The 17,362-nt window shown below is 48.9% G+C and overlaps 1 protein-coding gene across 1 annotated transcript in view; it reads left to right on the top strand.

Annotated features, from left to right (window-relative positions):
- Positions 1 to 17,362, top strand: part of LOC140418126 (glypican-6-like) — a 347,023-nt gene that overhangs the window by 53,373 nt on the left and 276,288 nt on the right. The window contains exon 2 of the mRNA XM_072501539.1: positions 9,650 to 9,808. Coding sequence (XP_072357640.1) covers positions 9,650 to 9,808 — 159 coding nt within the window. The remainder of the gene's footprint in view (positions 1 to 9,649; positions 9,809 to 17,362) is intronic.

Below are 17,362 nucleotides of genomic sequence, written 5' to 3'. Positions count from 1 at the left end.
AGTCGCACATTTGGTGGCTCCCGCTCGAGTTGGACTTTTGGACCTCCCCCTCGCCCCGATTTTTTTACCAGACTTCATTCGAAAAATCGATGATAGAGGCAATTTTGTACTGGATTCCCACATCGGTGCCTGGAGAGGAGGACCAGAAGTGCTCGCAAAGGCAGACACAGACGGACAGAGGAGGCTTGGGCTGAAGCTGTAGCGGGAGAAAGCATGGCGGATGACCGGACCTCTGGCTTGTTGACCCAGCGGTCAACAGAGCAGCTGATGCAAGTTATCCAGGAGGGCTTCGCCAAGCAGAAGCGCGACTGCTTGGACCCGATTAAAGAGTCAATTGCGCGGCTGGAGCTTAGATTGGATACCCAAGATCGGGCGATGCAGAAAGTAGAGAAGGCGCTGGCTGACCAGGAGGAACATCAAACTGCGGTGGAGTTGGAGGTGGGGATGCTGAGAGACCAGCAGAAAAGGCTCCTGGAGAAGGTGGAGGACCTAGAGAATAGGTCCCGCCGGCAGAACTTGAGGATTGTTGGGCTCCCAGAGGGATCCGAAGGAGGGACGCTGGGGCAGGCATAGCGGACATGTTCGAGAAGCTGCTGGGGGATGGAGCATTCCCCCGACCCTTGGAGGTGGACAGGGCTTACAGAGCGCTTGCGAGGAAGCCACAAATGGGAGACCCCCCCCCCCTCCGAGGACAATGGTGGTAAATTCCACAGGTATTTGGATAAGGAGCGTATTTTACAGTGGGCCAAGCAGACACGGAGCTGTAAATGGGAGAACAGTATTCTGCGGATCTATCAGGACCTGAGTGCGGAGGTGGCTAGGAGAAAAGAGGGGTTTAACCAGATTAGGTCGACCCTTTTTAAGAAAAAGGTGGAGTTCGAACTGCTGTATCGGCCAGTCCGAGGAACAACATTTTTATGTCGAGTCGCCTGAGGAAGCGCTGAACTTCGCGTAAAGGAAAGGACTGATGGTGGACTGAGAACCTTTGAACCTTGCTGCAACGTTCAGGTTTAAAAAGGTTTCTCGTTTTTCGTTTTGTGGACGCTATTTGTAATGCCTTCTGTATTGGTTTGGGGCCAGTTGCAGAGCTGAGTGAGTTAAAATTTACATTTGCACTGTTGGGGGAGGGAGGTGTGTTTGTTCAGATGCTGGATCTCTTTATTGATCTTTTCTTTGTTTAGCGTTTTTTTTCTCTGTCGGGCAATTGTGTTGGGATTGTTTGTCATTTGAATATGTCATTTGAGTAGGAGCGTGGGGGAGGGTGGGGAGGGAACAATAGGTGGGAGAGTGTCTGGCGCCAAAGGATGGGGACCACCAAGCTAGCTGGGCGGGCTAGCTCACGGAAGTGTAGTGGGGGGTGAGCAGATGTTAGGCTTATCAAAGGCGTCGATTTACATTGTGCTTGTAGCGCACAAAGACTCCGTGAGACGAATAGAGTGAAGTCGATGAGGCTTTATTAAGCGTGTCTGTTCCCCCGCAACTCGATAGTAGAATGGCCTGCGGGGGAGGACTCCGGCTTCTTATACTCCGCCTTCATGGCGGAGCTAGAGGTCAACGGCCAACCAGGACCCAGGATCTGTCAGCCAATGACATTAGGGCTTCCAGTCCCACATGACCCCTAATACATACTACCACATTCACCCCTTGTCAAAATGAACCCGGCGGGGTGATGCTTCGTATGGTGGTAAGGGTTTACAGGGCTGGTCCTGGGAGGAAAAAACATTCACATGGCAATACAGTATTGTACAATTTTGTCCTGTTTCAACTATTTACAGAAGGTATCGGGAGAAAAGCAAAATGTTCTTGTGAAAAGTCCATATATTGGTTTAGATCGACGCCACGAGTCGGTCGGGCGGTCTGGTCGTCCGTGTCGATCGCCTCGGCCCCGGTGGTGGTGGTGGTGGTGCTTGTACCGGTGTTGTCGTCTCCGGGAGCCTTACGGTTTCCGCTTGGGCTTTATTCTTGGTCGGGCCTGAGGGGAGGGGAACCGATCCTCCTGGGAAGGGGGCGGTCGCGGGGTGCGGCGGTGGCAGGAAGGGGGGGGGTGGGTGAATGGTGTTGGGGGTGTGTGTGTGTGTTGCCGGCGGGCGCCAGATCCCGCAGGGAGACCGTGTCCTGTCGGCCGTCTGGGTACTCCACGTAAGCGTACTGCGGGTTCGCGTGGAGGAGGTGAACCCTTTCGACCAACGGGTCCGCCTTATGTGCCCACACATGCTTTCGGAGCAAGATGGGTCCTGGGGCCGCCAGCCAGGTCGGCAGCGACGTTCCAGAGGAGGACCTCCTAGGGAAGACAAGGAGACGCTCATGAGGCGTTTGATTAGTGCTCGTACATAATAGCGACCGGATGGAGTGGAGAGCGTCCGGGAGGACCTCCTGCCACCTGGGAGGTCCCTGGACCGTAGGGCCAGTAGGACGGTCTTCCAGACCGTGCCGTTCTCCCTCTCTACTTGCCCGTTCCCCCGGGGGTTGTAGCTGGTCGTCCTGCATGAGGCTATGCCCTTGCTGAGCAGGAACTGGCGCAGCTCGTCACTCATGAAAGAGGACCCCCTGTCACTGGACGTATGCGGGGCAACCGAACAGTGTGAAGATGGTGTTCAGGGCTTTAATGACTGTGGCCGCGGTCATGTCAGAGCAGGGAATGGCGAATGGGAAGTGGGAGTATTCGTCCACCACATTAAGAAAGTATGTGTTGCGGTCGGTGGAGGGGAGGGGCCCTTTGAAATCGAGACTAAGGCGTTCAAAGGGGCGGGAAGCCGTAATCAGGTGCGCACCATCCGGCCTGAAAAAATGCGGTTTGCATTCCGCGCAGATGTGGCAGTTCCTTGTGACTGTACGGACCTCCTCTAAAGAGTATGGGAGGTTGCGGGACTTGATAAAGTGGAAAAACCGAGTGACCCCCGGGTGGCAGAGGTCCTCGTGGAGGGTTTGGAGGCGGTTAATTTGTGCGTTGGCACATGTGCCACGGGATAGGGCATCGGACGGCTCGTTCAGCTTTCCGGGACGATACAAAATCTCGTAGTTGAAGGTGGAGAGCTCGATCCTCCACCTTAAGATCTTGTCGTTTTTGATTTTGCCCCGCAGTGCATTATCGAACATGAAGGCTACCGACCGTTGGTCAGTGAGGAGAGTGAATCTCCTGCCGGCCAGGTAATGCCTCCAATGTCGCACAGCTTCCACTATGGCTTGGGCTTCCTTTTCCACTGAGGAGTGGCGGATTTCTGAGGCGTGGAGGGTTCGGGAGAAAAAGGCCACGGGTCTGCCCGCTTGGTTAAGGGTGGCCGCTAGAGCTACGTCTGAGGCGTCGCTCTCGACCTGGAAGGGGAGGGACTCGTCGATGGCGCGCATCGTGGCTTTTGCGATATCTGCTTTGATGCGGCTGAAGGCCTGGCAAGCCTCTGTCGACAGAGGGAAGGTAGTGGTCTGTATTAGGGGGCGGGCCTTGTCTGCGTACTGGGGGACCCACTGGGCGTAGTATGAAAAAAACCCCAGGCAGCGTTTCAGGGCTTTGGAGCAGTGCGGGAGGGGAAATTCCATGAGGGGGCGCATACGTTCGGGGTCGGGGCCTATTATCCCATTGCGCACTACGTAGCCCAGAATGGCTAGCCGATTGGTGCTAAAAACGCACTTGTCCTCGTTGTACGTGAGGTTCAAGGCTTTGGCGGTCTGGAGGAATTTTTGGAGGTTGGCGTCGTGGTCCTGCTGGTCGTGGCCGCAGATGGTTACATTGTCGAGATACGGGAACGTGGCCCGCAACCCATGTTGATCAACCATTCGGTCCATCTCCCGTTGGAAGACCGAGACCCCGTTTGTGACGCCAAATGGGACCCTTAGGAAATGGCATAATCGCCTGTCTGCCTTGAAGGCTGTGTACTTGCGGTCACTTGGGCGGATGGGGAGCTGATGGTAGGCGGACTTGAGGTCCACGGTGGAGAAGACTTTATATTGGGCAATCCGATTGACCATGTCGGATATGCGGGGGAGAGGGTACGCGTCTAGTTGTGTGTACCTGTTGATGGTCTGGCTATAGTCTATGACCATCCTTTGTTTCTCCCCTGTCTTCACTACTACCACCTGCGCTCTCCAGGGACTATTGCTGGCCTGGATTATGCCTTCCTTTAGTAGCCGCTGGACTTTGGACCGAATGAAGGTCCGGTCCGGGGCGCTGTACCGTCTGCTCCTAGTGGCGACGGGTTTGTAATCCGGGGTGAGGTTCGCAAACAAGGACGGGGGTTGCACCTTGAGGGTTGCGAGGCCGCAGATACTGAGTGGGGGTATTGGGCTGCCGAATTTGAACGTAAGGCTCTGTAGATTACATTGGAAATCTAATCCCAGTAAGGTGGGGGCGCAGAGTTGGGGAAGGACGTTTAGTTTGTAGTTTTTGAATTCCCTCCCCTGCACCGTTAGGGTAACTATGCAGAATCCCTGGATCTGTACGGAGTGGGATCCTGCAGCTAGGGAAATCTTTTGTGCGCTGGGATAGGTGGTCAAGGAACAGCGTCTTACCGTGTCGGGGTGGATAAAGCTCTCCGTGCTCCCGGAGTCGACTAGGCATGGTGTCTCATGGCCGTTTATTAGCACCGTTGTCGTCGTCGTCGTCTGGAGTGTCCGGGGCCGAGCTTGATCGAGCGTAATTGAAGCAAGATGTGGTTGTAGTAGTGGAGCGGGGTCCGTTGTTGCCGTCCAAGATGGCGTCGGGGATGAACAAAATGGCCGCCCCCATACATCGCACGTGGCTGGGGGGTCACAAGATGGCGGCGGGGGTGGACAAAATGGCCGCCCCCACGCGTCGTAGAGGTTTGGGGTGGTCCAAGATGGCGGCGCCCTTCCTCCCCTCGTGGTGGCCGGGACCCAAAATGGCGGTGTCTGCAGGTCGCACATGGGGCGCTGAGGGGGTTGGGGAGCGTTAGGACCGCGCGGGGCTCCCTCATCTCCGGGGACAGCGGTGGTCGGGACCCAAGTTGGTAGCGCTGGCGGGTCAGACGTGGGGCGCGGGGGGGGGGGGGGGGGTGATTAGGGGGGCGTTAGAGACGCCCAGAACTCCCTCTTCTCCGTGGGGAGTGGTGGTCGGGACCCAAAGTGGTAGCGCCGGCGGGCCATACATGGGGGGGGGGGTTGGGGAGCGTAAGCGGCGTGCAGGGCTCCCTGTTCTCCCGGGACCGCGGTGGTCGGGACCCAGAGCGGCTGCGCCTGCGGGTCGTACATGGGGCGCTGGGGGGGTTGGGGAGCGTAAACGGCTTGCAGCGCTCCCTGTTCTCCCGGGACAGCGGCGACCTCGCGGGACCAGCACACAACCGCGAAATGGCCCTTTTTCCCGCAGCTCTTGCAGATGGCTGCGCGGGCCGGGCAGCGCTGTCGGGGGTGTTTTGCCTGGCCGCAGAAATAGCAGCGGGCGCCCCCGGTGCGACTTGGCGTTTGGAAGCCCTAATGTTGCTGAGGGTTAAGAATCCAAGAGGAGAAAGAGGCAGACGTTCTGGCCTTTGCTTCACTGGTAGCCCGGATACGGATACTATTAGCTTGGAGGGACTCAAAGACCCCGAAGTTGGAGACCTGGCTATCGGACATGGCTAGCTTTCTCTGGAGAAAATCAAGTTTGCCTTGAGAGGGTCACTGTTAGGGTTCACCCGGAGGTGGCAACCGTTCGTCGACTTCTTTGCGGAAAATTAATCGTCAGCAGAAGTGGGGGGGGGGGGGGGGGGGTGCGGGGTGGGGGGGGGGTTAGTTTAGCTTAGAGTAGGGGGTTAATAAAGCTGGGACCTGTAAGGGAGGAAGACGGCTTATGCACTATGTTTATAGACTCATGTACATTGTTTATATTGTTGTTGTAAAATCAAAAAATACCTCAAAATGTTTATTAAAAAAAGAAAGAAGGCAAATGAAGAGCTTGTCATATGAGGAACGGTTGAGGACTCTGGGTTTTACTTGGGAGTTTAGAAGGATGAGGGGGGGATCTTATTGAAACTTACAGGATACTGCGAGGTCTGGATAGAGTGGACGTGGAGAGGATGGGCGAGATTCTCCACTCCCGCGCCGGTTGGGAGAATCGCCTGGGCCGCCAAAGTTTCCTGCGACGCCGGTCCGACGCCCTCCCAGGATTCTCCCAAGCAGCGGGAACGGCCCCGTCGAGTTCCGCGGGCCGCAGGCCGGAGAATCGCCGGAGACACCCCCGCTATTCTCAGGCCCGGATGGGCCGAACGGCCAGGCCAAAACGGCGGGTTCCCCCTGGCGCCGTCCACACCTGGTTGCTGTCATCAGGAACAGCGTGGGAATGCTGGGGGGGGGGGGGGGGGGGGGGGGGGGGCGGCCTGCGGGGGGGGGGGATCCTACACCGGGGGGGTACCTCGAATGTGGGATGGCCCGCGATCGGTGCCCACCGATCATCGGGCCGTCCTCTCTGAAGGAGGACCTCCTTCCTTCCTTTAAAACAGATGAGGAGGAATTTCTTCAGCCAGAGGGTGGTGAATCTGTGGAACTCTTTGCCACAGAAGGCTGTGGAGGCCAAATCACTGAGTGTGTTTAAGACAGAGATAGATAGGTTCTTAATTAATAAGGGGATCAGGGGTTATGGGGAGAAGGCAGGAGAATGGGGATGAGAAAATATCAGCCATGATTGAATGGCGGAGCAGACTCGATGGGCCGAGTGGCCTAATTCTGCTCCTATGCCTTGCGTCTTGTGATCTCCCTGCCAGGGAGAGTGAGAGTGTGTCCCACCTCTGCAGGTCCTTTTTTTACCTCTTCCACCAGACGTGTCAGGTTCCATTTATGGATCCCTGATCAGTCGTGGACAATTTGGTTCCCCAGGTAGTGGAATTTGTTTTGGGCCTGGTTTAGCACAGGGCCAAAGAGCTGGCTTTTAAAGCAGACCAAGGCAGGCCAGCAGCACGGTAGCATAGTGGTTAGCACAGTTGCTTCACAGTTCCAGGGTCCCAGGTTCGAATCCCGGCTGGGTCACTGTCTGTGCGGAGTCTGCATGTTCTCCCCGTGTGTGCGTGGGTTTCCTCCGGGAGCTCCGGTTTCCTCCCATAGTCCAAAGATGTGCGGGTTAGGTGGATTGGCCATGCTAAATTGCCATTAGTGTCCAAAAAGGTTAAGTGGGGGTTGCTGGGTTGCGGGGATAGGGTAGCTACGTGGGCTTGAGTGGGTTGCTCTTGTAAGGGCCGGTGCAGACTCGATGGGCCAAATGGCCTCCTTCTGCACTGTAAATTCTATGATAAGCAGCAGGGTTCGATTCCCGTACCAGCCTCCCCGAACAAGCGCCGGAATGTGGCGGCTAGGGGCTTTTCCCAGTTACTTAATTTGAAGCCTACTTGTGACAATGAGCGATTTTCGTTTCATTTCAAATGGCATTCCCTCCAGCTCTGCCCCTCCCCCTTGCGGGTTCACCAGGAAGATTTCACTTTTGCTCAGGTTGAGCTTGTAGCCCAAGAAGGCTCCAAACTCAAGAGCGCCATGATTCCCTCCATGTTGTTTTGTGGGTCTGCGACATAGATGAGCAGTCATCTGTATAGAGCGAGTCTTAGTGCTCTTTGTCCCCTCTCCAGATCCCCTTCCAATTCTTTGCCGCTCTGAGCACAATCGCTAATGGCTCGATCGCTGAGGCAAACAGCACCGGGGACAACAGACTTCCCTGCTGTGTGCCTCTGTGCAACTGGAAGTACTCTCCTGGGAATGTCCCTTTCAGAAAGGTTTTTGTCTTATCACATGGCTTCAGTGACGTCATTTTGTGGGTGGAACTGAGCTGTCAAAAACTGTGAGGTTTGTTTTACTTTCGCTTTCAGTTTTGACTGCTGTGGACAGAGAAAGTAAGTGTTTTGGCCTGTCTCTCTCTGTTTTCATTTTAAAGAGTTGTTCCAGAAAACAAAACCCATTGATTATAGCTACATTCTTTGGTAACTTAAAATATATAGTTTGCTTTCCGGAAGGGTTTAAACCTGCTGCTGAGATGGGTCAGAATCTTAGGGAAAGCCAGTCTTATTCAAGTGAGAATGCAGAGTGCTGGGCCACGCCCTTTAAAAGGTTTTTTTTTTTTGGTTTATGGGATTTTGTTTTAGAATTGGAACAGTTAAGGGGGAATTCATTAGGTGTTACAGATAGATTACTCTAGCTGTGGGGTATCTTTATGTTTGTATATTCTTGCTGTGTGTACGTTAACTAAGTTCTTAGAACAAAGCTTATTTTGATTAAAGTGTCTGGGAAGACTGTTGAATCACATCTGAAGGGAAGGTTCTTGTGCTCATCCTTGCCAAATTTAACAGAAAGGTTATAAGTGAGGTGGACTTCATAATATACTTTGGAGTTTCTAAGCCCTGGCCCATAACAGTACTTAGAGCTGGTGGTGTTTGTCCGCACGCTCACCATGTGAGCGCTGTACAGGAGTTTCACCCAGGAGCTGAACCCTGTTCCAAGCCTGAACTGCTCCAGTACCTCTCTATGAGGTACTTCCATTCGACTGTGTCAAAGGCCTTTTCCTTTTCTGCGTCCAGGGAGACGATCATCTCAGGTGTTCTCTCTCCTAATGGGGGCAGGCGCCTGACGTTCAACTGTCTACCTTTGACAAAGCCCACCAGGTTTTCTGCCACCACCTCTGGTAAGCAGTTCACCAGTCCCCTAGCTAGGATCCTGGCGGGGGGGGGGGCGCACGGCTCGTCTCGTCTCCAACCACCTGTTTCTCTCCTGTGAGATTCCGGCAGACCTGAAATTATAATCCTTAACTCCACTTTCCCACCGTATCCCCATAACTCTGGATTCCTTTACTGATTAAACATCTGTCTGTCTCAGCTGTGAAGATACCTAACGACCCAGCCGCTACAGATAACGAATTCCACAGATTCACTACCCTCAGAGAAGAACCTCCCCCTCGTCTGTTGTAAATGGGCGATCCCTCTGGTCCTAGACTCTCCCACAAGGGGAAACAACCTCTCAGCATCTATCCTATCATAGAACCATAGAAACGTTACAGCACAGAATGAGGCCATTCGGCCCATCTTGTCCATGCTAGCCCAAGGACACCCAGGTGCCCTTTCTAATACCACCTTTCTGCAACCGGTCCACAGCCCTGTAGCTTAGCGCACTTAAGGTGCAGACCTAAGTATCTTTTAAAGAGTTTTGGGTCGGCCTCCACCAGCAACTCGGGCAGCGAATTCCAGACTCCCACTACCTCTGTGTCACTTTCCAGCTTCCGCAGTATTTTGCTGGTAGAAATTACTGTGACACTTCATTTAGATTTGTCAACAAACTTAGATATTAGATATTCTATTCATTTGTCTTATTTATATATAGTGAAAAGCTGTGGCCCCAGAACAGACCCCTTGGTGACACCACTCGTCATGCCCTGCCAATTAGAGTACATTCTCATCATCCCTACTATGTTTATTCCCTCCTAATCATTTCCCTATCCAAGCCACTAGACTACATTTATCCCATATGTTCTTACTTTTACGTTTTTTATTAGGAACCTTATTCAAAGCATTTGGAAGTTAATTGAATAATGTCTGTCAACACGCTGGCCACATTGTTAAATACCTCCTCAGAATGCTGTTGGTGATGTTAATCTTTACAAATCCAAGCTGGCTCTCAAATAAGTGGGAGTAACTAACAGACTAAAGATTTTTTTTTTAAAATCCCATTTGTAATCGCTCTCTTTTGTGTTTAGGAAATCACCTGAAGGTGTGTTCTCAGCTCAACACATGCTGTACCTCTGAAATGGAGGAGCAGTTCAGCCAGCAAGGTCAGCAAGAGTTTAGCAAAGCTGTGCTGGGCAGCAGCAACGTCCTACATCTAACTTTTGCTTCGAGGTATAAGAAGTTTGATGGTAAGTCCTGGATATAAAATAACTTGTTATTGGTAGTCTGGTGATTCAGGTATCCCTTCTCCTGTCCTGTTGAGCTGTTCAACAGCAATAAATCCAGAGCAAAAAATATTCAGGAGCGTCGTGACAACTATTGGCAAATGATCAGAGTTAAGTAGAATATATTTTTTAAAAAAGCAGATCACACGGTGGGGGGAAGCACAGAGCATTTGTGTCCTGGGGTTCCAGTGAGTCTCAGATCCCATTAGAGGACCAGAGTTCAGTAATTGCCACCCACCAGTGAAAAAGAAACATGTTGAGTATAAACATGGAAAATTGAGGTGGTATGAAAATCCCCCCAAATTCTTCACCTGTCAACTTTAAAGTCATAACTTGAATCCCAAAATAATTAAGACCAATGTCTGCAAGTGCAGAGAAGGAAAGACTGAGGGATTGGCTACTTAAACCAAACTTTGGGGGTGGGGTAGGTCACAGGAGGGGGTGTGTTTTTGGGAGCTCTGGTCCTGATTGTCATTTTGTTCTGCTGCATCTTTCCTATTTGTCTTTTTTCGGGTTGCATGGCTTGTGCTATGTTCTGAGAAGTGTTGGTCCGTCTCTTTGAGAGAAAGAGCTGAGGTTAAATGCTAAAATCCTCATTTGTTTGTGGCAGCTGAGGTGGGTCCTGGTTTCAGTGGCACAGTTGCTTGACGATGCTGTGTGCATCGGATAATGGCTGCCAACAGAGATGTTGTCTTGGGTGAAAACCTCGGCTCTGTTGTGCAGGTCATCAGGCCTCACTTCCCAAGAATTACGGGATACTCTTGAGGAGGAGCACTTGAGAGAGCACTCTTCCTGGTGGGGGCCTGCCTCCTTGTTGGCAAGGTCCTTCTACATGGTTTTTCATCATTCCGGCAGGTTCAGGAGAGGGGCATTGGGCGGGGTGTACCCCGGTCTCTGAGAGATGGTAGAAGAGTCCCCGGCTGAGTTGGAAAATTGGCTGCGATGTTTCGGTAATCTTAATTTGGAGGCTGGGTGTTTTATATTCGATGGAGCACAACGTATCCTGTCCTCGAGGTAGCGGTTAGTCTAGCCCAGCAACCACTAGTCCTGTATTGTCCTGTTCCTGATGCTCACCGTGAGGGGTTGGAGCTGGTCAAATGGGCCGGGTCATCCCTCCGGCCAGGGCCTAGGCTGAAGAGCACCAGCGTGTTGGTGAGACAGCATGGCAGAGGTAATGGTGTCTCGTGCTTCGATCATTGGAATCCTTGAGTGACCCTGAAGAGTGATCGTTGATCTTTATCATTGGCCTTGGCTTTCTTTGTGCAACTGGGAAGATATTTTTATCCTGAAGTCTCATCTGCAATTCATCTGTTATCGTGGCCATTACCCCCAGTTGATCATGTTATTGGTAGCTTGCTGCTGTCTTTTTTCCTGCAGGAGTGTGAGATATGAGTGTGATGCCCTGAGCTGTTGGTTATCCTGATTTTGTATATTCATGTTGAGTCGAATACGAAAAATGGGATTTGTTCAGTTTCACTCCTAATTCTAACTTGCTTTATAGTGTCGTAGAGTCATAGAGGTTTCAGCATGGAAACGGGCCCTTCGGCCCAACTTGTCCATGCCGCCCAGTTTTACTAAGCTAGTCCCAATTGCCCGCATTTGGCCCATAACCCTCTACCCATATAACTGTCTAAATGCTTTTTCAAAGACAAAATTGTACCCGCCTCTACTACTGCCTCTGGCAGCTCGTTCCAGACACTCACCGCCCTCTGTGTGAAAAAAATTGCCCCTCTGGATCCTTTTGTATCTCTCATCTTAAACTTATGCCCTCTAGTTTTAGACTCTCCTACTTTTAGGAAAAGGTGTCGATTATCTACCTTATCTATGCTCCTCATTTTATAGACCTCTATGAGATCACCCCTCAGCCACCTACACTACAGGGGAAAAAGACCCAGTCTATCCAGCCTCACCTTATAACTCAAACCATCAAGTCCCGGTAGCATCCTCGTAAATCTTTTTTTTAAATTTAGAGTACTGTCATGTGAGCGTACCTTTAAGAAATGGGTGTTTACTACTGCAGGGATGTCAGAGAGTGGGTGGATCTGGGCTGTCAGCTTTTTACTTTAGTTTTAGGCTGTTTGCTGCAGGGTGTGTTTTAGTTTCGTTTTCAGAGCTGGATAGCTGCAGTCACCAGCCAGAAGGTGTATGAATCTCTCTCTGTAATCTAAAGACTGTAAATCGATCCTGGTGATTTAAAACTAATAACAGTAGTGACTTTAACCTGATGTGCTTCTGGTAAAAGGTGTTTTAAGTCTTATGGATATTAAAAGAAAAGCTTAAAGGATTACTTAGTGTTGTATTCTTTGGGGGTTGTATCTGAATTGATGTTTATAAGATGTTCACTGTACGTTTTAAAAAAGTTAACTTGAGTTCATAGAATAAACATTGTTTTGCTTTAAAAAATACTTTTCCATTTCTGCAGGACCACACCTGTAGAGTGGGCCGTGTGCTCCCCATACCACAATCTATTAAAAGTTGTGGGTCAGGTGAACTCCATGATACACTTTGGGGTTCTCTAAACCCTGGCCCATAACAAATTGGGGGCTCGTCCGGGATAAAAGTCTATCTATTGGATTGGCTTTGTGAACTTAAAGACAGTGAGGGGTGAGCATATTGTGGGTGCTTTTCAGGTGTGGTATTTCAGTTTAAGTACAGAGTGTGTTGTGGACAATGGCTCTTTCAGAGGCTCAGATGTTTTTGGGGGTGGAGACGGTCACACGCAGTACCTTACAGACCGAGGCTAAAAGCAGACTGTTAGATTTGGCAAAAACGTTGCAGTTAACATTACCTGACAAAAAGTGAAAAGTTGAGGTCATTATGGCGGTAGCTAAGCATTTAAAGTTGCCTGAGATACAGTTTGACCCATTGGAAATGGCAAAAATTCAGTTACAAATTAAACAAATGGAACATGAGAAAGAATTAAAGCAGCATGAATACAAAAGAGAGAGAGAGGAAAAAGAAAGAAAGAGAGAGAGATGAAAAATAGAGAGAAGAAAGGAAAACAGAAAGAATAGCCCTAGCAGAACAAAAAGAAAGAGAAAGGGAGATACAAATGATGGGAGATACCTGATGGGATTTATCCTAGGATTCTCTGGGAGGCCAGGGAAGAGATTGCTGGACCATTGGCTTTGATTTTTATGTCATCATTGGATACAGGAATAGTGCCAGAGGACTGGAGGATAGCAAATGTGGTCCCTTTGTTCAAAAAGGGGAGCAGAGACAACCCCGGCAACTATAGACCGGTGAGCCTCACATCTGTAGTGGGTAAAGTCTTGGAGGGGATTATAAGAGACAAGATTTATAATCATCTAGATAGGAATAATATGATCAGGGATAGTCAGCATGGCTTTGTGAAGGGTAGGTCATGCCTCACAAACCTTATCGAGTTCTTTGAGAAGGTGACTGAACAGGTAGACGAGGGTAGAGCAGTTGATGTGGTGTATATGGATTTCAGCAAAGCGTTTGATAAGGTTCCCCACGGTAGGCTATTGCAGAAAATACGGAGGCTGGGGATTGAGGGTGATTCAGAGATGTGGATCAGAAATTGGCTAGCTGAAAGAAGACAGAGGGTGGTGGTTGATGGGAAATGTTCAGAATGGAGTTCAGTTACAAGTGGAGTACCACAAGGATCTGTTCTGGGGCCGTTGCTGTTTGTCATTTTTATCAATGACCTAGAGGAAGGCGCAGAAGGGTGGGTGAGTAAATTTGCAGATGATACTAAAGTCGGTGGTGTTGTCGATAGTGTGGAAGGAAGTAGCAGGTTACAGAGGGATATAGATAAGCTGCAGTGCTGGGCTGAGAGGTGGCAAATGGAGTTTAATGTAGAGAAGTGTGAGGTGATTCACTTTGGAAGGAAAAACAGGAATGTGGAATATTTGGCTAATGGAAAAGTTCTTGAAAGTGTGGATGAGCAGAGGGATCTAGGTGTCCATGTACATAGATCCCTGAAAGTTGCCACCCAGGTTGATAGGGTGGTGAAGAAGGCCTATGGAGTGTTGGCCTTTATTGGTAGAGGGATTGAGTTCCGGAGTCAGGAGGTCATGTTGCAGCTGTACAGAACTCTGGTACGGCCGCATTTGGAGTATTGCGTACAGTTCTGGTCACCGCATTATAGGAAGGACGTGGAGGCTTTGGAACGGGTGCAGAGGAGATTTACCAGGATGTTGCCTGGTATGGAGGGAAAATCTTATGAGGAAAGGCTGATGGACTTGAGGTTGTTTTCGTTAGAGAGAAGAAGGTTAAGAGGAGACTTAATAGAGGCATACAAAATGATCAGAGGGTTAGATAGGGTGGACAGTGAGAGCCTTCTCCCGCGGATGGAAATGGCTAGCACGAGGGGACATAGCCTTAAACTGAGGGGTAATAGATATAGGACAGAGGTCAGGGGTAGGTTCTTTACGCAAAGAGTAGTGAGGCCGTGGAATGCCCTACCTGCTGCAGTAGTGAACTCGCCAACATTGAGGGCATTTAAAAGTTTATTGGATAAACATATGGATGATAATGGTATACTGTAGGTTAGATGGCTTTTGTTTCGGTGCAACATCGTGGGCCGAAGGGCCTGTACTGCGCTGTATTGTTCTATAAGACCAAATCAGGGAAAAAGATAAAGAGAGAGAATTTTCAGAAATGGCCATGAAACATGACAGTCAGTTAGAATTGGCAGGCGTAAAGAGAAACGTACAGTTGGATGATAGTGATGAGGATAGTGAGAAAGAGCGTCATAGTCGAAAGCTTGGTGGGGATCTATTTAAATATGTCCAAGCATTGCCAAGGTTTGATGAGAAGGAGGCAGAAGCCTTTTTTTATTTAATTTGAGAAGGTAGCTAAACAAATGAAATGGCCACAGGAGATGTGGGTATTATTGATTCAAACAAAGCTGGTAGGTAGGGCGAGTGAAGTGTTTGAATCACTACCGGAGGAGATATCTGGGTCGTATGAGGAGGTGAAAAAAATCCATCTTAGACGCATATGAACTAGTGCCTGAAGCTTACAGACAAAGGTTTAGAAATTTAAGGAAAGAATTTGGTCAAACATACATGGAGTTTGAAAGGCTCAAACAGAGTAATTTTGATAGGTGGATAAGGGCTTTGAAAATAGATCAAACGTATGAAGCTCTCAGAGAAATTATACTTTTGGAGGAGTTTAGAATCATAGAATCATAGAATTTACAGTGCATAAGGAGGCCATTTGGCACATCGAATCTGCACCGGCTCTTGGAACGAGCACCCTACCCAAGGTCAACACCTCCACCCTATCCCCACAACCCAGCAACCCCACCCAACACTAAGGCCAATTTTGGACACTAAGGGCAATTTATCATGGTCAATCCACCTAACCTGCACATCTTTGGACTGTGGGAGGAAACCGGAGCACCCGGAGGAAACCCACGCACACACGGGGAGGATATGCAGACTCCGCACAGCCAGTGCCCCAAGCCGGAATCGAACCTGGGACCCTAGAGCTGTGAAGCAATTGCGCTATCCACAATGCTACCGTGCTGCCCTAGAAATTTCGAAATTCAATTCCTGATGTAGTGAGAACTCATGTGGAAGAGCAGAGGGTTAAAACTGCGAGATTAGCAACAGAAATGGCAGATGATTATGAATTAGTTCATAAATCAAAGCTTGGTTTCCGACATCAGTTTTAGCCTGTGAGGGATAGAAACTGGGGACATGAGAAATACTCAAGTGGTAAAGGTAAATGTGATCTGATGGGAGATAATAAGGAGAGTGTACATCATCAGATTAAAAAAGAAATCCAGGAGGGTGGAAAAGAAATGAAATGTTTCAAATGTTTTCACTGTAATAAACTAGGCCATGTAAAGTCACAGTGTTGGTGGTTGAAGAAAAGCACTGGGAAGGCTGATGTGGTAAAACAGGATAAGACAGTGGGGTTTGTTAAAGTGGTAAAGGAAAGCCCAAGTGAAGCGAAGGAGGTGCAAAATATTGTACAGCCTGATCAAGAGGTGATTGATAAGAAGGTGCCAGATCTCTTTAAAGAATTTACTTTTGTGTGGGTAAAGTTTACTCATGAGTATCAGGAGGAGCAGGTAAAGAAGTCACAATTTTAAGAGATACGGGAGCGAGTCAGTCCTTAATGGTGAGAGATGAGGAGTTATGGAGTTTGGGAAGAATGTTGCCAGAAAAGGTGGTAATATGTGGAATTCAGGGTGAGAGAAGTAGTGTTCAATTATATAAGGTAAGGTTGGAAAGTCCAGTGAAGAGTGGTGAAGTGGTAGTAGGAGTAATAGCGAAACTATCTTGTCCAGGAATACAGTTTATCTTGGGTAATGATATAGCTGGATCGCAGGTGGGAGTGATGCCTACTGTGGTTGATAAGTCAGTGGAAAATCAGACAACTGAAGTGTTGAAGGACGAATATCCTGGGATTTTTCCGTATTGTGCACTAACAAGGTCGCAAAGTCACAGGTTAAGACAAGAGGAGAAATCAAAGAGTGAAGATGAAGTTGAAGTGCAATTATCAGAAACGATTTTTGATCAGATGGTTGAAAAAGAACAAGAACAGGTGGAGGATGAGGCGGATATTTTTAGTTCAGGAAAATTGGCGGAGTTACAACAGAAAGATGTAGAAATAAAACGGATGTATCAGAAAGCATACACGGAAGAGGAATCTGAGTGTATACCAGAGTGTTATTATCGTAAAAGTAATGTCTTGATGAGAAAATGGAGACCTTTACATATGGAGACGGATGAAAAGTGGGCAGAAGTTCAGCAAGTAGTATTGACGGTAGGGTATAGAAAGGAGGTGTTGCGAGTTGCACACGAGGTACCAGTGGGAGGTCATTTGGGAATAAGAAAAACTCAAGCTAAAATCCAAAAATATTTTTATTGGCCTGGACTACATAAAGATGTAGTTAAATTTTGTCAATCATGTCACACATGTCAAGTGATAGGTAAACCTCAAGCAGTGATAAAACCAGCGCCCTTAATACCCATTCCAGCATTTGCGGAACCGTTTAAAATTGATTGCATAGGACCACTTCCTAAAACAAAAAGCGGGAATCAATATCTTTTGACGATATCGGATGTGTCTACTAAGTTTCTAGAGGCCATTCCAATACGTAATATTACAGCTAAAAGATTGTGGAGGAGTTACTTAAATTCTTTACTAGACATGGACTATCCACAGAAATACAATCGGATCAAGGATCAAGTTTTACCTCAAGGTTATTCAAAGACATTATGGATAGCTCAGGAATAAAACAATTTAAATCAACTTAAATTCATCCAGAATCGCAGGGAGCGTTAGAAAGGTGGCATCAGACATTAAAGACAATTAGGGATGCACTTAATGAGTCAACCAAATTTAGTCCTTTTGAACTAATTTTTGGTCATGAGGTAGGAGGACTACTTAAATTGATTAAGGAAAAATTGGAGAGTGAGAAATCGGAAATTACATTATTGGATTACGTGTCAAATTTAGGGAACGATTAAATAGAGCAGGTGAATTGGCTGGACAACATTTAAAAGTTGCACAAAATGCGATGAAACAGGTCGC

The sequence above is a fragment of the Scyliorhinus torazame genome, chromosome 5, assembly GCF_047496885.1.
Source record: "Scyliorhinus torazame isolate Kashiwa2021f chromosome 5, sScyTor2.1, whole genome shotgun sequence".
NCBI classification, from domain to species: Eukaryota; Metazoa; Chordata; class Chondrichthyes; order Carcharhiniformes; family Scyliorhinidae; genus Scyliorhinus; species Scyliorhinus torazame.
Note: the sequence above shows the minus strand (reverse complement) of the source record. Positions and strands in the feature narration are given on the sequence as shown.